Source organism: Excalfactoria chinensis, chromosome 7, assembly GCF_039878825.1.
Source record: "Excalfactoria chinensis isolate bCotChi1 chromosome 7, bCotChi1.hap2, whole genome shotgun sequence".
NCBI classification, from domain to species: Eukaryota; Metazoa; Chordata; class Aves; order Galliformes; family Phasianidae; genus Excalfactoria; species Excalfactoria chinensis.
In genome coordinates, this window is record NC_092831.1 from 22,028,471 (window position 1) to 22,045,175 (window position 16,705).

The window sequence follows — 16,705 nt, forward strand, 5'->3', positions numbered from 1 at the left end:
CTAGCTTCAGCCACTAAACAAAAAAAGTGGCATCCCTTGCCCAACTTAGTCAACCCTCTGAGAAGAACCAAGTATTTTCTTCCCAACACTTGGAACACTTCAGCCTATGCCCTGATCTTATTTCAAGGCTTGCTAAGCACACATGTCAAATCTTGCTTTGGTTACACCCCATCCAAACTCATGTCAGCTTGCCACCTAGGCCCTTTTGCTCTCCTACATGCACCTAGGTTTGGCACAGTACAATCTATTGTTGCTGAGTTGGAACAATCTGGAAAATAACCTGGGATTATTGAGAGTGACAGAACACAGCAAGGAATGGAGAAGAGCCACTGCAGCTCACTTTTTCAAACACTTCATGCATTCCACCTTTTTGCAACAAGAACCTTAGTGCAGCTTATAACCAGTTTCAGCTTTCCAGTTAACTGCCAGGTCCACTTCATTCTACTTTCCCAAGGATGTTCTGAGATCTAAGAGTTTTATTCAGCTTCTGTTACTGGGCTGCCTTTCTGCTATTACCTTCAGCACTGTCTGCCCTGGGCACCATCCTAGCACCAATGTCAGCAGCTCCACTGCCACATCAGATACAATGTCAAATAGGTCAGCTACTGAACACACCATGGGACCATAAGATTTGATGCAAGTGGCAATTCAACAGTTTATCTGCCTTGTATTTTTGCTTTAACTCACATGGAGAGTTCAGGAAACTGAACAAACTGACAAAACACAGTACACTTTTTCAACTCAAGGATTTTTACCTCTAATTCAGAGAAATAAGTGTTTACTACATGTATGTGCATCTCCCCCTACTCTGTTTCCTAAGCAAAGTTCATGAGTCTTCTGAATGCAATATGTCAACTTTTCAATTACATGCTGATACAGTCAGCTCCATGTACTAAAAACAAACAGTAGAAAATCACTGCAAAACCTACAGTAACACTGCATCTTCTGTACTTACATGAACAGAAGTTATACTAACAAGTCCATTCTTCCTCAAAGAAGAAAACAGACCAAAAATTTAAACGCGAAGCTGAAGGGAACTGGGACTTGATCATCCTTCTCCAACTTGCATTCATAGTGTCTTAGATTTTTACTGTTTCTGCACTACCATGCATGGGATAGGGAGGTGTAAAGACATGCCTTAAAAATGCTTCTCTCTCAGATGATTATCCATTTACAGAGCTGTACAACCAAGCAGGAACTAGAGTGTTTTGATTTAATCGCATCTTGCTGACATCAGGCAAATACCTGACAATATGAAAGGTAACGTTCCTGATTTTAAATATGGCAATGAAAAGTAATTTTCAGTCTCTGAATGTGAAAAGCACTCCCCTTTCCTCCAGTTGGTTTTACCTCAGTTGTTGGAAATCTCTCTCTCCACTGCAAAAGGAAACACCATTTTCTACTTAACGTTGCACAGTAACTGCTACTACAACACTCCAGTCAGCAAGAAGAGGATAACAGAACTACTGAGAACATTCAGTTACACATTGATTTTTCCTTGAAAAAGTACGTCACAATCTTTCAAAAGAAATTAACATTTATCCTGCAAACAGGGGGAGGGGTCAGGTTATGGTTTGGTCCAATAAGCTGCAGCAGCTTTAACTCATTCATCAGAGAAACATTTTGAAATAGCCATTTAGAGTTCCACTTTAAGGAGCTTAAGAAGGGGAAAATCTTAACTTGGAAAAAGACAGGATCAGATCACTTGGTTACAACTGCAACTGTGGCAAGGCATACATACAGATCTAGCATGCACTAACTCCACAGAGCAACAAATTTGCTGAGACTAAAAGTCTACATGTATCTATGCAAATACCACTTATGATTTCAGGAAGACAGAAGAGACCAAAGCAGTGTCAATATTTCCCATCCCTGTACCATCTGGAGGAGCAGTCTAGGCAAGAATACTCAAATAAGATCATTGAAAGGCAGCAAGATAGTCCCACTGCATGACACAAGGAAGCCAACATTCACTGCTTTCACAGAGAAAGACAAATAGAAGCCTGAAAGGTACCAGAAGGATTTTACGCTCATCCTCGCTGGTCTCTGCCTTCATATGTGTGCGACTGGCCTGGGGACTGACAGATGTCTCATAGGAAGGCACCATCGGTGAACCCGACCGATCCAGCGACAGGTTTGTGATGCTGGCTGATCTGGAGTGCAGGAGAGAAGGATGGAATTGTAAGTGTTCATCATGTAGTGCTTCAACAGAGCAGACAGTAATCTTGTGCCATGCTAAGGAAGAACTTAAGTCTTTGATGCTGTTCATATTCCTCAGTACAGACTTATTGACTAAAGCCCCCCATTTTCCCTCCCAGTCAAAGGAGAAGAAAGGATGCCCAGGAAGAAAGTGTATTGGGGTGGAACATCTAAGTGAAATGAAAACTTTCATAAAGCTCTTTGTAGAAGGCAGATAGAGCTAAGTTCACATAGCAATTCTTATATGCCTGCATTTGAATAGAATAGGAAAGGCACGAGATGCTGGATAATTAAAAGGTCCAGCACTATGGAAGCAAGAGAGATGCCAGCAAGGGCAGTTAATACCAGGATACTCGTTACTGACACTGAGATCCTCCCTACCCTTGAACCATTCGGGATTTCTCCTCATCACATCTCTGAAATATACACACTTCCACTGGTGCTGTCCAGTTTGCAATTGAAAGAATTTTAAAAGTAAATCAGTCTGCTGCACTTGGAGATCTCTCCAGTTGGCCACTTTCCCTTGTATTGTGATACAGAGCATTCACCCGACCTCAGCCCTATTAGGAAATCCAGGCTAGTTACTCCAATACTAACATACTATTTTGCAATAATCATTGCAAAGCTACAGATGCAAATACATTTTCCAAATAATTCTGCTCCAGTACTGCACAGCAAGATTAAGCCTCTGAATAAACAGAATACAAACTCTTTTCATAGCAGCTGCATATACACAGTATAAGCTAGTAACACTAACGGTGCTGTATGGAGTGCACACAAGCAGTGCTTCCGTACACAACAGGGAAGATCATAATTTCAATGCTGCACGGATCTAAACGGTTTGCAGCAGCCTCAGTGGTGAGAACTATTGCTAGCTCTTACTCTTTGGAATGAAACTCAGATAGCCAATTAGCAAGCTCTATTAACTGACTTTTCCCAAGAGTTCTCAAAGGATGATGGGGGTTAATCCCAAGAGCAAAAAAGTAAAGCTGAATTACTGCAAGGAAGTAGGAATTGAAGGTACTACAGGCACAAAATCTCTACTTTTTCCTGCTCTTTTTCTTGAGCAGGAGTCCATTTTAGTCATTTACGTGCAATCAAAAAGAAAGTACCTTGGCATAGTATCTGTATACACTAAGGCATGATAGCAAACAATTTAGCTTGCATTAAATGCAAGTTAGAACTCTGCCAGTCTTCTGCTGATCAGATGCTGTAAGTTGAGAAGAACTAGAATTGATAAATCAGCCAGGCAGAATAACGCAGCTTTACAGAAAGCATTCTTATGTAGAATAGAATACAAGATTGGCATTAAAGCCCACAGTGAAGTTGTTTCACAAGAGCTGCTTTTGCTGTGCTACCTGTCTGCAAGCAGCAGGGATTTTTAATTTATGTAAAAAGATATTAAGCAAGAGCTAGAATAGTCACACTACATTTCATATCTGCATCCTTATCAACACCAATGAGATCCAGAACTCAAATGTATTTGGCTAGTCTATAAGCAGAGGGAGATGTTGCAATGAAACTCCCAATCCTTTAAAAGTACCTGCAGAAAAGTTTAAATTTGGGAAACAGTATCATACATCTCTCATCCACAGAGAAGACCAATAACTGAAAGTAACTTCTGTTAATTGCATCTAGATGCAACCAGCCTGCATTATCTTTGGTATCTGTCATCTAGAAAGAGAAATGGTCCACCTTGCCTCAAATACCAAAAGCTGCTCTCAAAAGATCTAAAAGCTAGTATTGCTTAGCCCTGAGGTGACCTCCTGTGAATACGGTTACAAACAGAAACAGTCTTTAAATAAAAAGCTCACAACTTCGTTCCTACATGCTCAGAGTTTTGGCAGAAGTGTTATATCTGATCATTACTCCTTAAGTGCAAGCCCGGAGGGCTAAATACCACAGTGAGTTCACAAATAGGCAGAGAGAGTTAACTTGAACTAGCAGTTTGGGCCTGTCAGAACCAGCTTAGAATCCTGCTCCCACTGCACGTGAGAACAAACACCAAAAACTTTAAAAGTAGGCAATGTCAACTAACACAGGAAGCAGAACAACATTCTCAAGGTCTCTTGACGTCACTGCAGATATTCACCACTGAACTTTTAACTCTGGACTCCTTGTCATGTTTGCCCAGAACTGACACCTTGTCCTCGTTTATTCACCACATTTTATTCCCCCTAGGTGAGATCTTCACCCCTCAGCAGTACAGTGCTCGCTTCTTCTTAACTGTCCCCATCACACAGAAGATAAAGACATGAAGTAGTCCATTCCCTGAAAGACACACCCAGCATCCCTCCCAGCTGAGTTCCCAAGTCTTTGCTGTCCCTGCTAGAACCCTCCAAACCATTTCACATTCTGTATTCATGGAACACCAATGATGAACATCTCCTGGCTCCAACACTGAAATCTGGATCATCTTTGCTTTGCTCCTCATATCTTTGCCTCATCTTTATTTCCCCAATTTAACCACAAAGAAAATATTTAACTAGAAACACAGCAGAAGCACTGTGAAGTAGAAATTACTTGTTCTTCTCATACCAGACTATTAAATGGGATTAAGCTTAAGCATTCACAAGTTTTACTAAAGCTCCCATAAACGTTTCAAAATCATTCCAGCACTGTGCTGCATAAAGATCTACAATGAGACTAAGAAAAACAGGTAACTTGAACAAGATTATATTTAATAGATCAGCAGAGGGACTAAGGGGTGGGAAACAATACAAAACAAAAACAACAGGAAGAAAAAAACACTCCTTCTTGTCCTCAGACTTTGCCTCTGAGTACCACGTCTTTGCTACCCCCTTTTGTTCAGCTGCCTGGAACTACCCCTCCCTTAGCCATCCCCTTTCTTTCACTTCCTTTTTGCCACTACCTCCATTTGAATTACTCAGTAGCAAACTACAAGTTCCTCAAAGTAGCACGCTTACTAGCAGGAACATGTAACTAAGTGGTCTTTCAGTCTCATTTTAGACATGAAATAGCATGCTTAGTAAAAACAAAAAGCAAAATATAGGCTTTACAGTGAAAAGCATGCAATGAGTGCATCCAGAACAGAAAATATGCAGATATGATTAGTTTACCTATTCCTAGCTGGAGACTTCCCTGCATCCTCCTGGACAGACCCGAGGCGTGCAGACAGAGTTGTAGTTGAAGAGTCTGGATGAATCAAACTGCAGAAGAAAGGGGTGTGTTACAGATGTTGAGAGACCTGGCACTAACAGAAAACAGTTCCAATTAAAGTACAGTTCAGCATAACGTTACCTTCACATCCACTATAATTAAATCAATGAGATAATAGGGAAATACTTTCCCATCTGTAGGCCAATGAAATCAGGGAGACAGCACTTAAGGCTTCTACTCTCAGGCTCATGTTCTGCTCATCCCTCACTTCTTACAACAATCTTTCCTCTTTCCCTATATTCATACAGGTTTCTCCCTCTTTTATTACTTGTTATTCATGGGCAGTGCCTCCACCTGCAAAGCACTATCTCCAACATGTAATCTTTGCAACACAAACAATGATATCTATACCTACTACTAAATAGCTCATATCGAGATGCAGAAAAGCTTCTGTAATTGCTTAACACTGTCACCTTTGCCCTGTTTCCCTTCAGTCCAGAAGGAAGGACATCTACAACAACTGTACTGGTTGTGCTCTGGGATGTAGATATGTCACCAACGCCATAAATGGTCTTAATGAGAAAAAGTACACAATACAACTTTGTCTGAGTTGCTGTCCTTGCCCAGAATACTCTACTCCTCGACTTTTAAAGGATACAACACTTCAAGTTAGTTGAAGTAGGAAAGCATGCTTCTGTGTTCCATCTGTTCAAAGATTAGAGTAGCATCAGACAACCAAATACAGCAGCATCCTCCTAAATACCTTTCTCATTTCTTTGTCACACATGGCGGGAGGAGATGGCCTTATTCTATATACAGTATTTTGAGAAGAGATTGAATTTCCAGGTTTTCTTCTGACAAAAACTACTTCACATACAGAAATCACATAATATCAAATAACTTAAAACTTCACTAGAAAAGTTTTCATATTTCAATTTGATGAGAAGAATGTGAAAACCAAGCACAGGATTAAAATCCTGTTCTAATTATACATGTTCCTAAACCAGCAGCTTTTATCTCAGCATGTGACAGCCTGAATACACAGTTAAGACACCAGAGCTCAACAAAAAGCCCTCCACCTTACCTTTGCCAGGCTAGATCCTCCTCCAGAAAGATGTTGCGGCTAGCCTTACGGCTCCCAACTGGAGTGCGAGGCTCACCAGGATCCAACACTGACACTGAACATGCAGAATCTGACAGAGCATTTAAATCTTCTCCAATGGAATTGCTATCTGTGGAGTGTGCATAGCTTAAGGCTATTTTGCGGCAGTAAGTACAAGCTCGAAGATCCCCTACAAACAGAGGAACCAGACAGTCTAAGTGAACAGGAACAAAGAGTACACTGTTCCTTTAGGATCAGGTGTGCAGTGGTAAGAAAAAGAAGGATTTCCTGTTTCAAAACATCTTTGCATGTTAAAGTCCAGTTCTCTTATTCTCTCAAACAGCAAAACCCAAGATAATTATATACCTACTCCAAGTCAAATAATGCCTAACACATGATCAGTTGGAGAGAGACTGGTTAGGAGAGTAAGAGAAAGAGATACAACAATAGCTAAGTATGATGTGACATACAAGTTGATGTCTGAAAGTATGAATTTTCATCAGGAGACCTCTAGAGTTTGGTGATTACCATTTGAAAGAGTTTCCCTTGTCCTCCATTTAGAACACATGGCCCACTTTCTGGGATGAATATCCTCACTACATATTGGCCACATTTGTTTTGTTATCACAGTGTTGGTACAAATAAGCAGACACAGCATAACTAACAACACACGTGAGAAAAGGTAGAATTCAGTCCTGTCACCCCTTAAGATTAATTCTGAGCCTGTTAGAGACCTGTACAACATATCTAGGAGATGTCAGAATCTGAAAGGCAATAGTACAGAGTTGAGCACACAGAGAATGGTCTGCTTCTCAGTGAATAAATCCTACCTGTGTAGCCCATGAATTTTCCCGGGATTTCTTGATTGCAGCATCTACTGCAGAAGATCTGCCCACAAAGTCGACAGTGATGCCTCCGACGGAAGGTGGTGAATTTCTCACTACAGTCATAGCACTCTTTGCACTGGCTGTCAGGCATCCAGTACTGCTTCAAGTCACTGTCCTACAATGCAAGGCAACATAGAAAACATTTTTGTAAACAAAAAAAAAGCATGTTTAGATTAGCAATTGCTTTGTAGGCTGTGCACATTAAAGAATAAACCACCTTTTCACATTGTGCATACACATGCTTGGGTATAAACACACGCGTGCACAGAAGTAATTTTTCACACAGATTCATAGCAAGCCACAAGACTAAGACAGTTCTTAACAAGCCTTTGCCTTCTTGATTCAACGTGGATGGAAACCAGAAGATGAAAAACAAAACAAAAACCATGAGCTATACATAACAGTCAAGAAGCAACAAAGCATTGATTGCCTCCCCCTTTTCATTTGCTCATTGCACAGTAGGTCCTCCACCAACACAGCTTAGTATCAGCTGAGGTTCAGTTTTCCAGAGGTAAATTAAGCTATCAGGAATTTGCAATGCGAGATCATTTCAATAGCTAACACTAGGATGCCTTCTGAATTAATAAAGGACAAAACTATTAAGTTCTATTACATTGCCAAAGTCTTCAGTAAACAGTTGTAAAACCTGACTCCAAGTCTGATACAGCTTCAAAACTCCAGGATAATTGCAAAATACACATTCACCAGATAATGTCATATACAGATTACACAGCAGGGGTGCAGCCACAGTTTGGTCTCAATTTTTAAGGCTTGAAAACAAAGAAGCGAAACCTCCATGTCCTAATGTAGCTATAAACAAAGTAAGACAAATCTATCAACTATAATTCTGAGCACGTCAGCTACAGTCACCATGGATGGAGGCAACTGCAAATGGTCACATGACAGCTCTGACTGTGAATCATTCTTTGCTAGAGTTCAATTCTGGCAATGAGCCCTTTGGAGGAACTGAATACACAGGATTTTTCTTCAGAAGAAAAAGAAAGGCATGAGTTTTCTTAGAACAAGCCAAGAATAAGCACAGAAAAGCTGATCTGACCAAGATGACAATTTCATGATGTATTTATCCGAGAGATCTTGTACAGAAAGAGGTCAAAAGTGTTCAAGATAGTCTAGACAACTTAAATATGAATAATTAACTACAAGCAGTTTTTGCTGTGGCTCTGCAGGATGAGCAAAGTCTTCGGTTCTACCACGTGGACAGAATGGCTATTCTATCCATTGAACATGGTCTCTCCCAAGGAGAGACTTCAAGGGAGAAAACAGTCAGGCAATACTAGATAGGGTAATATAGAAATGGGAAGTAGTGTTAAATGAGAACATCTAGTCTAGGTTCAAAAAAAATGAACAATTACAGACCTCTGACACGTCAAAAGCCATCATCAATTTAAATTATTTCCCATGCACTCACACAATGAGTTCTGAGTTCATTCACTCATCCTTCAAACATCTGAAAAAAAGCCTTCACGATACAGAAAAAAAATGAAGAACAAGGAGCTCGGTACACAGCTCAGTTTCTTGATGCTTTGGCAAACAAACCATTCAAAAGTACCTGGCTCTTCCCTTCCATGATTTCTTTGAGGCGCTTTAAGACAGTGCTGAGGCTTCTCAACTGAACTGCTGTTCGAGGATCATGACCTCCAAGAGGAGGTTCCACTTTCCTTCGATTGTCTGCAAAGGGAGGGAGAGTAATAACACTTATTCTATGGCACATCCACATTTACACAACATGAAACCCCATTGGAGAAAAAAATGCTTGCAAAAATATGCACTTTACAAAGTTACAGCGTGCATCACTTCTTGCTCTTACACTCCTCCATAATGAGCTTTTGATGTCTGGTAGCTTACTTTGGTTTTTTAAATACTATTCTCTCAGTGTTTACAAAAACCCATTTAAATTCTGAGAATTAAAGCATCTTCTACAGAAGTGATTTTCAGTTTAGTATATTAACCTTTTAATATCTTTTTAGAAAACAGTTAAGTCTTGCTTTAGAATGCCCTCTAGGATATTAATACTCACGAAATAACTGTAACAATTGTTACCTTCCTTCTAGGACTGGTATGAGTCAACAGCTTAAGTTTAGTTTACTTACAAATGACTGCAACAAGTCTAAGAACTGCACAGTACAGTTTCTATTACATTCAGTAACTCGGAATAAAATTTATTCAGTAGATACTTTAAAAAAAATTAAAAATTAAAAAAAAAAAAAAAGCCAAGCTGCTGAGAACTTGTGCAGGCATTCTTATTTAACTACAGCAAAAGAAACTACTGAATAAGAATGTAATATAGCTAATTTCTTTCCTGTGTAAACGGTAGATTGCTTTGAATCACTGCTGTAATAGTTACAAACTGGGTCCTTTTTTCTCAGAAGGACCTGCAGATAGTGCTGTATTTAACCAGCACACTACAGTCACCATTCTACACAGACAATTTTTCTGAATAAAGTTTCTTACCAGCTTTGCCGCTCTCCATCCGACTAGCATTTTAATCTGATTCCCTCAGTACAGGAAAAACAGACATGGCTGCTTTTTGTTTACAGCTTTAGAGACCACTGATGTCAGCAGGAATGCAGACAGCACCAGCAGAAGGCTGTTAACTGTTGCGCTGCGGTGAGAACTCAGCTGTGCTTCTGTGTGCCAGAGATCAAAACCCTTAGAGTAATGTGACTAAAACTGCAAGATTCCATACCTTCACTTCAGGTTCTCAGTAGGTATTTTTAGCTAATTAAGTTAATCATACGTGCATGCAATGAACTCTGTACAGCACAAAATACACAACACTTCATTTTAAAGAGACCTGAGTACTTAAATCCAGTGGAATTTATTTAAAAGCCAAATAAGCATGCTTTCTAACAGAAACAAGTTTTTCTAGGGTGATTTAAGTGACTTTTTCAGGAAATTATTATCAGGTCTCCTGCCCAATTAACCACAAACCATATAAGGCAAGTGACTACTACACTATTAACATACACAGTTCTGAGGGAATGTGACATCTTAACCCCCACTGGGCCTCTTGTTAGTTAAAGGCTGCTTGCTGTATTACACAAAACAATGACAATAACCTTTTGACAACATAAGAAAAGACATGCCATCAGTAGTAGATCATGATTAGATCACCTTCACTTCCACAAACATTAAAGTCTTTTTATGAGTACAAGCTTACACAGCAGCAACTGTGTTTTCTTTCCATTTCTTTCCCATCCACACTGTCCCTGAACACAAACTCTGTATGCCAAATGAACCCCACACTGACTTCCAATGACTTATTTCTAGCCTATTTGTCCTCTATAAGCTAAAAATTTAATCTTAGAGACAAAATAAATAAATAAATAAATAAATAATCTCATATTTCAACAGTAACCCTCATCCTTTCTACATGTATTCATAGCAGCAAAATCTACATGTCCTCTGAAATACGTTTTCTGCCTCTTCTTACTGACCTGTGATCTGAATCTGGACTGTGATCACTACAAACATAGAATACTATTCCAGCTATAACCACCTACTAAGCTTACATGCTCTTCTGAGCTCAATTCACAGAGATTTGCTGAGCTGACCAAACACTAACATCCGATGCAGAACTTCACACAGTTTCAACAATGAACAAAGAACCCTACCAGGGATACCACAGTTTTGATAATGCAACATGAACTGCTTTCTAGTTTCCATGGCCAAAGCACACAGTTTCAACATTCAAGCTCACTGTAACAGCTTCAACACTGTACTCCAGTGACTTGAGGAGGATGCAAAGTATATCATTTTCCAAGGCCTTTTTCAATGAAAAAGATGCTCCAGTAATGGGTGATGTTCTTCATGCTTCCCAATAGCAACCACATAATTCCCCTAGGCCTTCTTCCTTCTCTTATGATCACTGTCCCTTTTTCATGTCTACTAAGCCCCTTTGCCTTCCTTGTCACTGTCAGTCTGCTACAATCTTGTAGCATCAACAGCTTTATTGTGCTGTTCAGGTAACAAGTTAGAATCACTTTTACTACCAATGCTTCCTCCCCAGTTTCTCAGTGTATCTAATTCTCCTCAAACTGGACTTGAGAGCTGCAACATCATTTCAGTACCAGACTATTTAGGTTCAATCAAGCACTTGGAAAGCGCTCAGCTGGCTGCACACACAGGTGGTACACACACACTCCAGTAAAGCCAGCTGGGCCCTTTGTTTCTGTAATAGCAGCTCCAGTTCTTCAGCTGGAGTTCCAGTGAAGGATGCAGCACATTAGTCCAGAGCAGGTGTGTCTAATCAGATATTCAACTCGAAAATCTGAACATGACTCTTTATCAAACTTCGATAATTCCTGTCTTAGCAGAGAAAAATATCCCTCACTTCACAATCACACTTTACAGGAAGAGTAAAATTTCATCAGAAATCTCTGATGAACACCTTGAGACCTCACTAAGAACTGTGACCACTGCAACTGAACCCAACTGGTGTGTTCGTTTCACAAAAACAAGGTCAAATATCCCACTAGTTCTTAAGGTTTTGTTCCTCCCTTCTTTGTTTAATGTTTTAAGAAAAATATTTTAAATTGAAATGTTTTGTTACTTCTGTATTGACAATACTGTATATTTTGCAAAGGCTGCTCTGAAAATAGTGCCTCCTATTTTATTACATTGGCCTATAATATCGGGTGGATGCTGGTGGTATGGCAGTAGAGGTTGAACCTTCTCACCAATACTCCATTTAATTTTGTTGCTGCATGACAGACACCAGCAGAGGGGCAGTCTGACAAAACGATGCCTTACACAGAAGTGCATATGAAGAAAAGGGCTTTATGAAATCAAGTTCAACTCTCACTTCACTCACTTCACATTCACTCCACCCTCAAGAAATTTAGAATAGCATGTGGTAACTGACCCTAAGTTACAAATACAAAGGTTCAGACAAGTACATCTTCGATTCCACTCTACACAGCTAAAAGAAAAAAATCCTTTGATGACACCAACTGCAATCTCATTCAGACTCAGCTTTTGTAGTTTGCACATTGCGATTAGAAAACTGAAGTCTCTCAGAACAACATGCCCTTTTTCACTATCAAGATTCAAGTTGTTTTAATACTTTGGACATATTTTGGCAGCCTCTCCCATTCCAGTGTTTTGCCATTGAAACAGTAGAACGACTACCAACTGGTATTTTGCTGGAAGAGGTGGAGGCATGCTTCTGAGGCTGAAGTACAACCTCACTGAAGCAGTGTAGCCTGATACCAAATTCCACTGCCAACCTACACAGTGAGCCCTCTGTTCACCTCCTTCCACCTCATTCCAAAGCAACCCAGACTAATTGGTACAATATACCCTTGTAGCATAAGGAGATGAAATTACCTAGGGTTGAGGAAGATCTTCTTTGTAGCTCACCAGTTAGTTGTTTTTTGTAGGGAACTGGTGACCTCAGAGACTGAGCCCTGGGGGGATGCTGAGGACTGGACCAGCTGCTGCTCAGTGCCTGTGAATCAGTCTGTCCTGCTTCTGCTCTCTCCGCTGGGGATGAAAGCCTGCCATCATCTGGAAAGCAAAAAAACAACCATTCAGATATGACAGAGAAAAATCAGTAGAATATGTAAAACCTGCATTTGAATCATTATTATACATAACAAAACATATTAATTTTTAGTGTGAGAAGTGCCATAAAAACATGGAAAGCAGTCAGTGTGCAGAACTAGCCTGCTAAGGCTCAGGCTAGTCCAGAAACAACCCTAATGTGAAAAGTGTTTATAAAAAAATAACAAGCAAGAACTACTTCTGACAGGGAACAGCTACCCTTTATTGTCAGCTTCTGCCCTCAGAGGAGATTTTCAGTTATGTTAGCAGCCAGTACTGTGGTCACCTTAAAGTTACCACAGTCTTCAACAAACCACCCTTCTCCGTCAGAGGAACAAGCATAGACAGTTTCTCAGTGATCCCAGTAACATGCCCATCTTGAGTGCTGTTTCACAGTTGTTTTTTTTCCATTCTTTCAGAGCAGTACTTTGCTGACTCCAGCTACATTTCCGGAGACAAACAAACTAAACCAATATTGACCAAATGCATGTTCCTTTCAAAAAATTAATTAGGACAGGTAATATTCTACTGTACAAACTAACAGCACTCGTATCAACCAATTTTTTCATCCTGCCTAGGAATAATCTGAACAGATCAGCTTGTTTATGCAAAAACCTATTTTGGCTCCTTTTCCTCAGAAAGTACGCTTCACAAAGCTGGAAAATGAACAGAATGTCATGAAACAGAAAATGTCTCCAGAAAAGACAAGGGTAGTTTTTGCATGATGCACTCAGGTGCATTTTTTCACCATTTTATGCAAGATTCTTCAAGAAATCAAAACCAGGAACTCACACAGTTCTGTAAGAGCTTGCCTAACAATAACATAAGTGTTTCCTGACACAGCACAAAGGCCAGCATCAACTACAACATTTTAATATACAAACCCTTTGTAACACTTGATAGAGAACACTTAAGCCGAACAAATTAAGGATGGACTTCCTATATTACACCAATTTTTTGCAACTCAAAGGTATGGAGGTAGATGAGAAGTGGAAGAAGTATGGAATAAGAACTTGCTTTGGAAAGGTAGGCAGATATTTCACTTACATAAGCTGGTAAAGGGTTAATGCTGTTTTTGGCCCTGAAAATTTAATACAGGCAAGGGATGCTCAGACAGCCAGATAAGAAGCATTGTGCATTTTGTGCTGTCTGTTGACTGACTTGTCTCTGACCTTCACAGGCAACTGCAGAGCTCAGGTGCAAGTTGCTGGCTATCTTCTCCCACAGCAAAGCTCTACAATGCCACCCAATAGCAAGACATAACATCCTGCACAAAAGATTGACTCACCATCCATTTGGCCATTATACTCCTATGTTCAGAAGTGTTTCCACAGGTTCATGTGGCAGCAGAGGCCATTAATAAAACAGAAAGCACAAAATGCATGTAAACACATTCTCCCAAGTACTCACCCTTGCTGAAGCGGAAGAGATTTACAAAAGAGCTGTAGGCTGATTTAAAAGGAGGCTCATCCTGGTCAGGAGTTAAGGGTTTGAAGTGAGTGAGATGAGATGGACTGCTAGGAGAACGAGGTAGATCACTGGCAGAATCCAGTGTCGGAGATCGCCTGTCATCTGCTGCCATTTCACGTGCCCTGAAAAGAGTTCAGCAACACGCATTAAACATGAGGTGGTGAAACAGATCTCTTCAGTCAACCAAAAAAGAGGTGACTCAATGCTGATTGAAATGTTCAACCCACCTACCACATACATCTGCTATTAGCACATGTCAGTAGGCCAGAATTAGGGGTACAAGTCCCCTCTCTGGTCAGTAACAAGACAGCAGCACTAAAAGAGGTAGCAATTCAAAGCTGCTAGCTAAAGATCCAGAGCAACCAGATTAAGAAAGCAAACATCCACAGAGCCTGACAACACGTTCTGGTTGTTGCTTTATGCGATTTGACTCATTGAAATTTTTCAAATGAAGGCTCCACACGCATGCAGAGAAGTTTCAACTTCAGATTAAAAAAAAGAAAAGCATTAATACTGTGATATCTGCAGCCCTCATAATGACTAAACTGGTATCTCTCAGCAAGCATGAGACACACTTCTTTTTCTGACCAGGTTAACTTCAGAATAGGAAATACAATGAAATGCACATAAAAGCAGGCCAGAAAGACTAAGATTGTTTGGTGGCACACAGCTTCATTCCCTTTGCAATACGATGCAGAACCTTGTGCAAATCACTGGCACAGTAATGCAAGCTGTATTCTGTTTGCTGCTGTACCTAACACCTAAAAACTTCCTTGTTTTCAAGAGTAGCTACACTAAAGGAAGGAAAGGGGAGTAGCTGTGTTAGGAAAGTCATACTTGTTGACCCCACTTGCTGTGTATCAAAGCCTTCATCCATACGACCCAGAGTCATACTTTCCCACACGCTATATTCTTAAGCCTCAACTGATCCCTGATATCTTCCACCCTGGTAATGCTACTCGTACAAGCTAAGGTACTTACTTCCTTCATCTTTGCTTAAGCAAGATTGGGTGAAACATCTGACAAAGCCACAACACAGAGAGCTGATGTGACCAGCTGACCCCCTTTATCTCTGCCCAGGATCAAAACAGTTTAACAGCCTATTTCCTGCTTGGCAACTGATGCATGCTCCTCCATGAAGTCACAGTTCCCACAGCATATACCCACCTTGCTGTCTGGAACATTTTCTTCTAAGTTTTCAGAACTCCCACTAACGACCCCCACGGTTTCTGCAGGACACTGGGAGTGCTAACAGGCTGCACCGCATGCAGCTCAGGCACTGAGATCTGACTGCTCCCACAACAAACACACAACAGAAAGTATCCCTGAGTTACCCATATGACTGCATACGTCTGGCAGGGCAAGAGAAAAAGCGAATTTTGGTACATGCACACAACACACACACAGGCCTAGAAAATAAACTTCACCTTCGAGAAAAACAAAACAACCTGCTTGCTTCTATGTTGGTAGTAGCAGCCCCACTAAAGCTGATGGGAGAGGGAGCGCAATCCTTAGCGGTGATCCCACACGCACCGGGCTCCGCGCGGCGGGAGGCACGTACCGGGGAGCGGCACAAACCAAGCCTGTGCCCCGGCTCCTCACCAAGCGGCGGCAGGGGACGCGTTTAAGGCCATTTCAGCCGCGACGCCGCCAGCGATCATGCGCTGCCCGTCAGCGGAGCGCCAGCAGGGGCGCGTGCCAGGGAGGAAACCTGCGGGCGCCGAGGCCGGCAGAAGGCAGCTACGGCCGCTGCCCGCAGCGCCCGCGGAGGGCCCCGGGGCCACTCACGGCTCGGCACCGCCTGGCCCGCGACTCCCACGGCCGGCGTTTAGACGCAGCGCTCAAAACAGAAGCGCGGCTGCGGGACGGCCGCCCGGGGCCAGCGGGCCTGCAGCGTTCCGCGAAGCCGCGGGCGAGGCAGGGTCTTACCGAGGAGCCTCGCGAGCCCCGCGAGCCGCCCACAGCGGCCCGGATACCGCCCAGAACCGCGCGACTCTCACCTGCCGCCCGCGGGTACCGGGCCAGGTGCAGGCCGCAGGCGCGGGCACCGCCTCTCCCCACCCCGCCCCCAGCCCCGCACAATCGCCCGCCGATGGCGGCGCCGGAACGAGGCGTCGCTAATCGAGGCCCCGCGCTCATCCACCACCCGCCCAGGGCCATTGGGCGGAGCAGCCTCCTACCGGGACCCGCCCGCGGGCGCACTTGGGACGGCCGCCTCCAGCGCGGCGCTCCTCCCCGCTCTCAACTCGTTCCGCCGCTTCCCTCAGCGCGAGGCACCCCTCGGGCCGAGCGACGCGCATTTCCCCAACCACCCCTAGAGCGGCCAGGCCTCGGCGCACACACCTCTTCGGGTGGGGCAGGG

General features: G+C 42.2%; 1 protein-coding gene across 7 annotated transcripts in view; it reads right to left on the reverse strand.

The window, feature by feature from the left end:
* PIKFYVE (phosphoinositide kinase, FYVE-type zinc finger containing) overlaps positions 1-16,705 on the reverse strand; it is a 58,052-nt gene that overhangs the window by 41,197 nt on the left and 150 nt on the right. For 2 of the 7 annotated variants that reach the window (XM_072342341.1, XM_072342340.1), the window contains exons 2-8: positions 14,284-14,465; positions 12,658-12,837; positions 8,879-8,997; positions 7,252-7,423; positions 6,404-6,611; positions 5,280-5,369; positions 2,015-2,153 (exon numbers count right to left, since the gene is read on the reverse strand). In XM_072342341.1, coding sequence (XP_072198442.1) covers positions 2,015-2,153; positions 5,280-5,369; positions 6,404-6,611; positions 7,252-7,423; positions 8,879-8,997; positions 12,658-12,837; positions 14,284-14,465 — 1,090 coding nt within the window. Of the gene's footprint in view, positions 1-2,014; positions 2,154-5,279; positions 5,370-6,403; positions 6,612-7,251; positions 7,424-8,878; positions 8,998-9,780; positions 9,860-12,657; positions 12,838-14,283; positions 14,466-16,272; positions 16,439-16,523; positions 16,666-16,705 lie in introns of those variants that run through there. The other 5 variants (XM_072342342.1, XM_072342343.1, XM_072342347.1 and 2 more) reach the window with 5 other exon arrangements.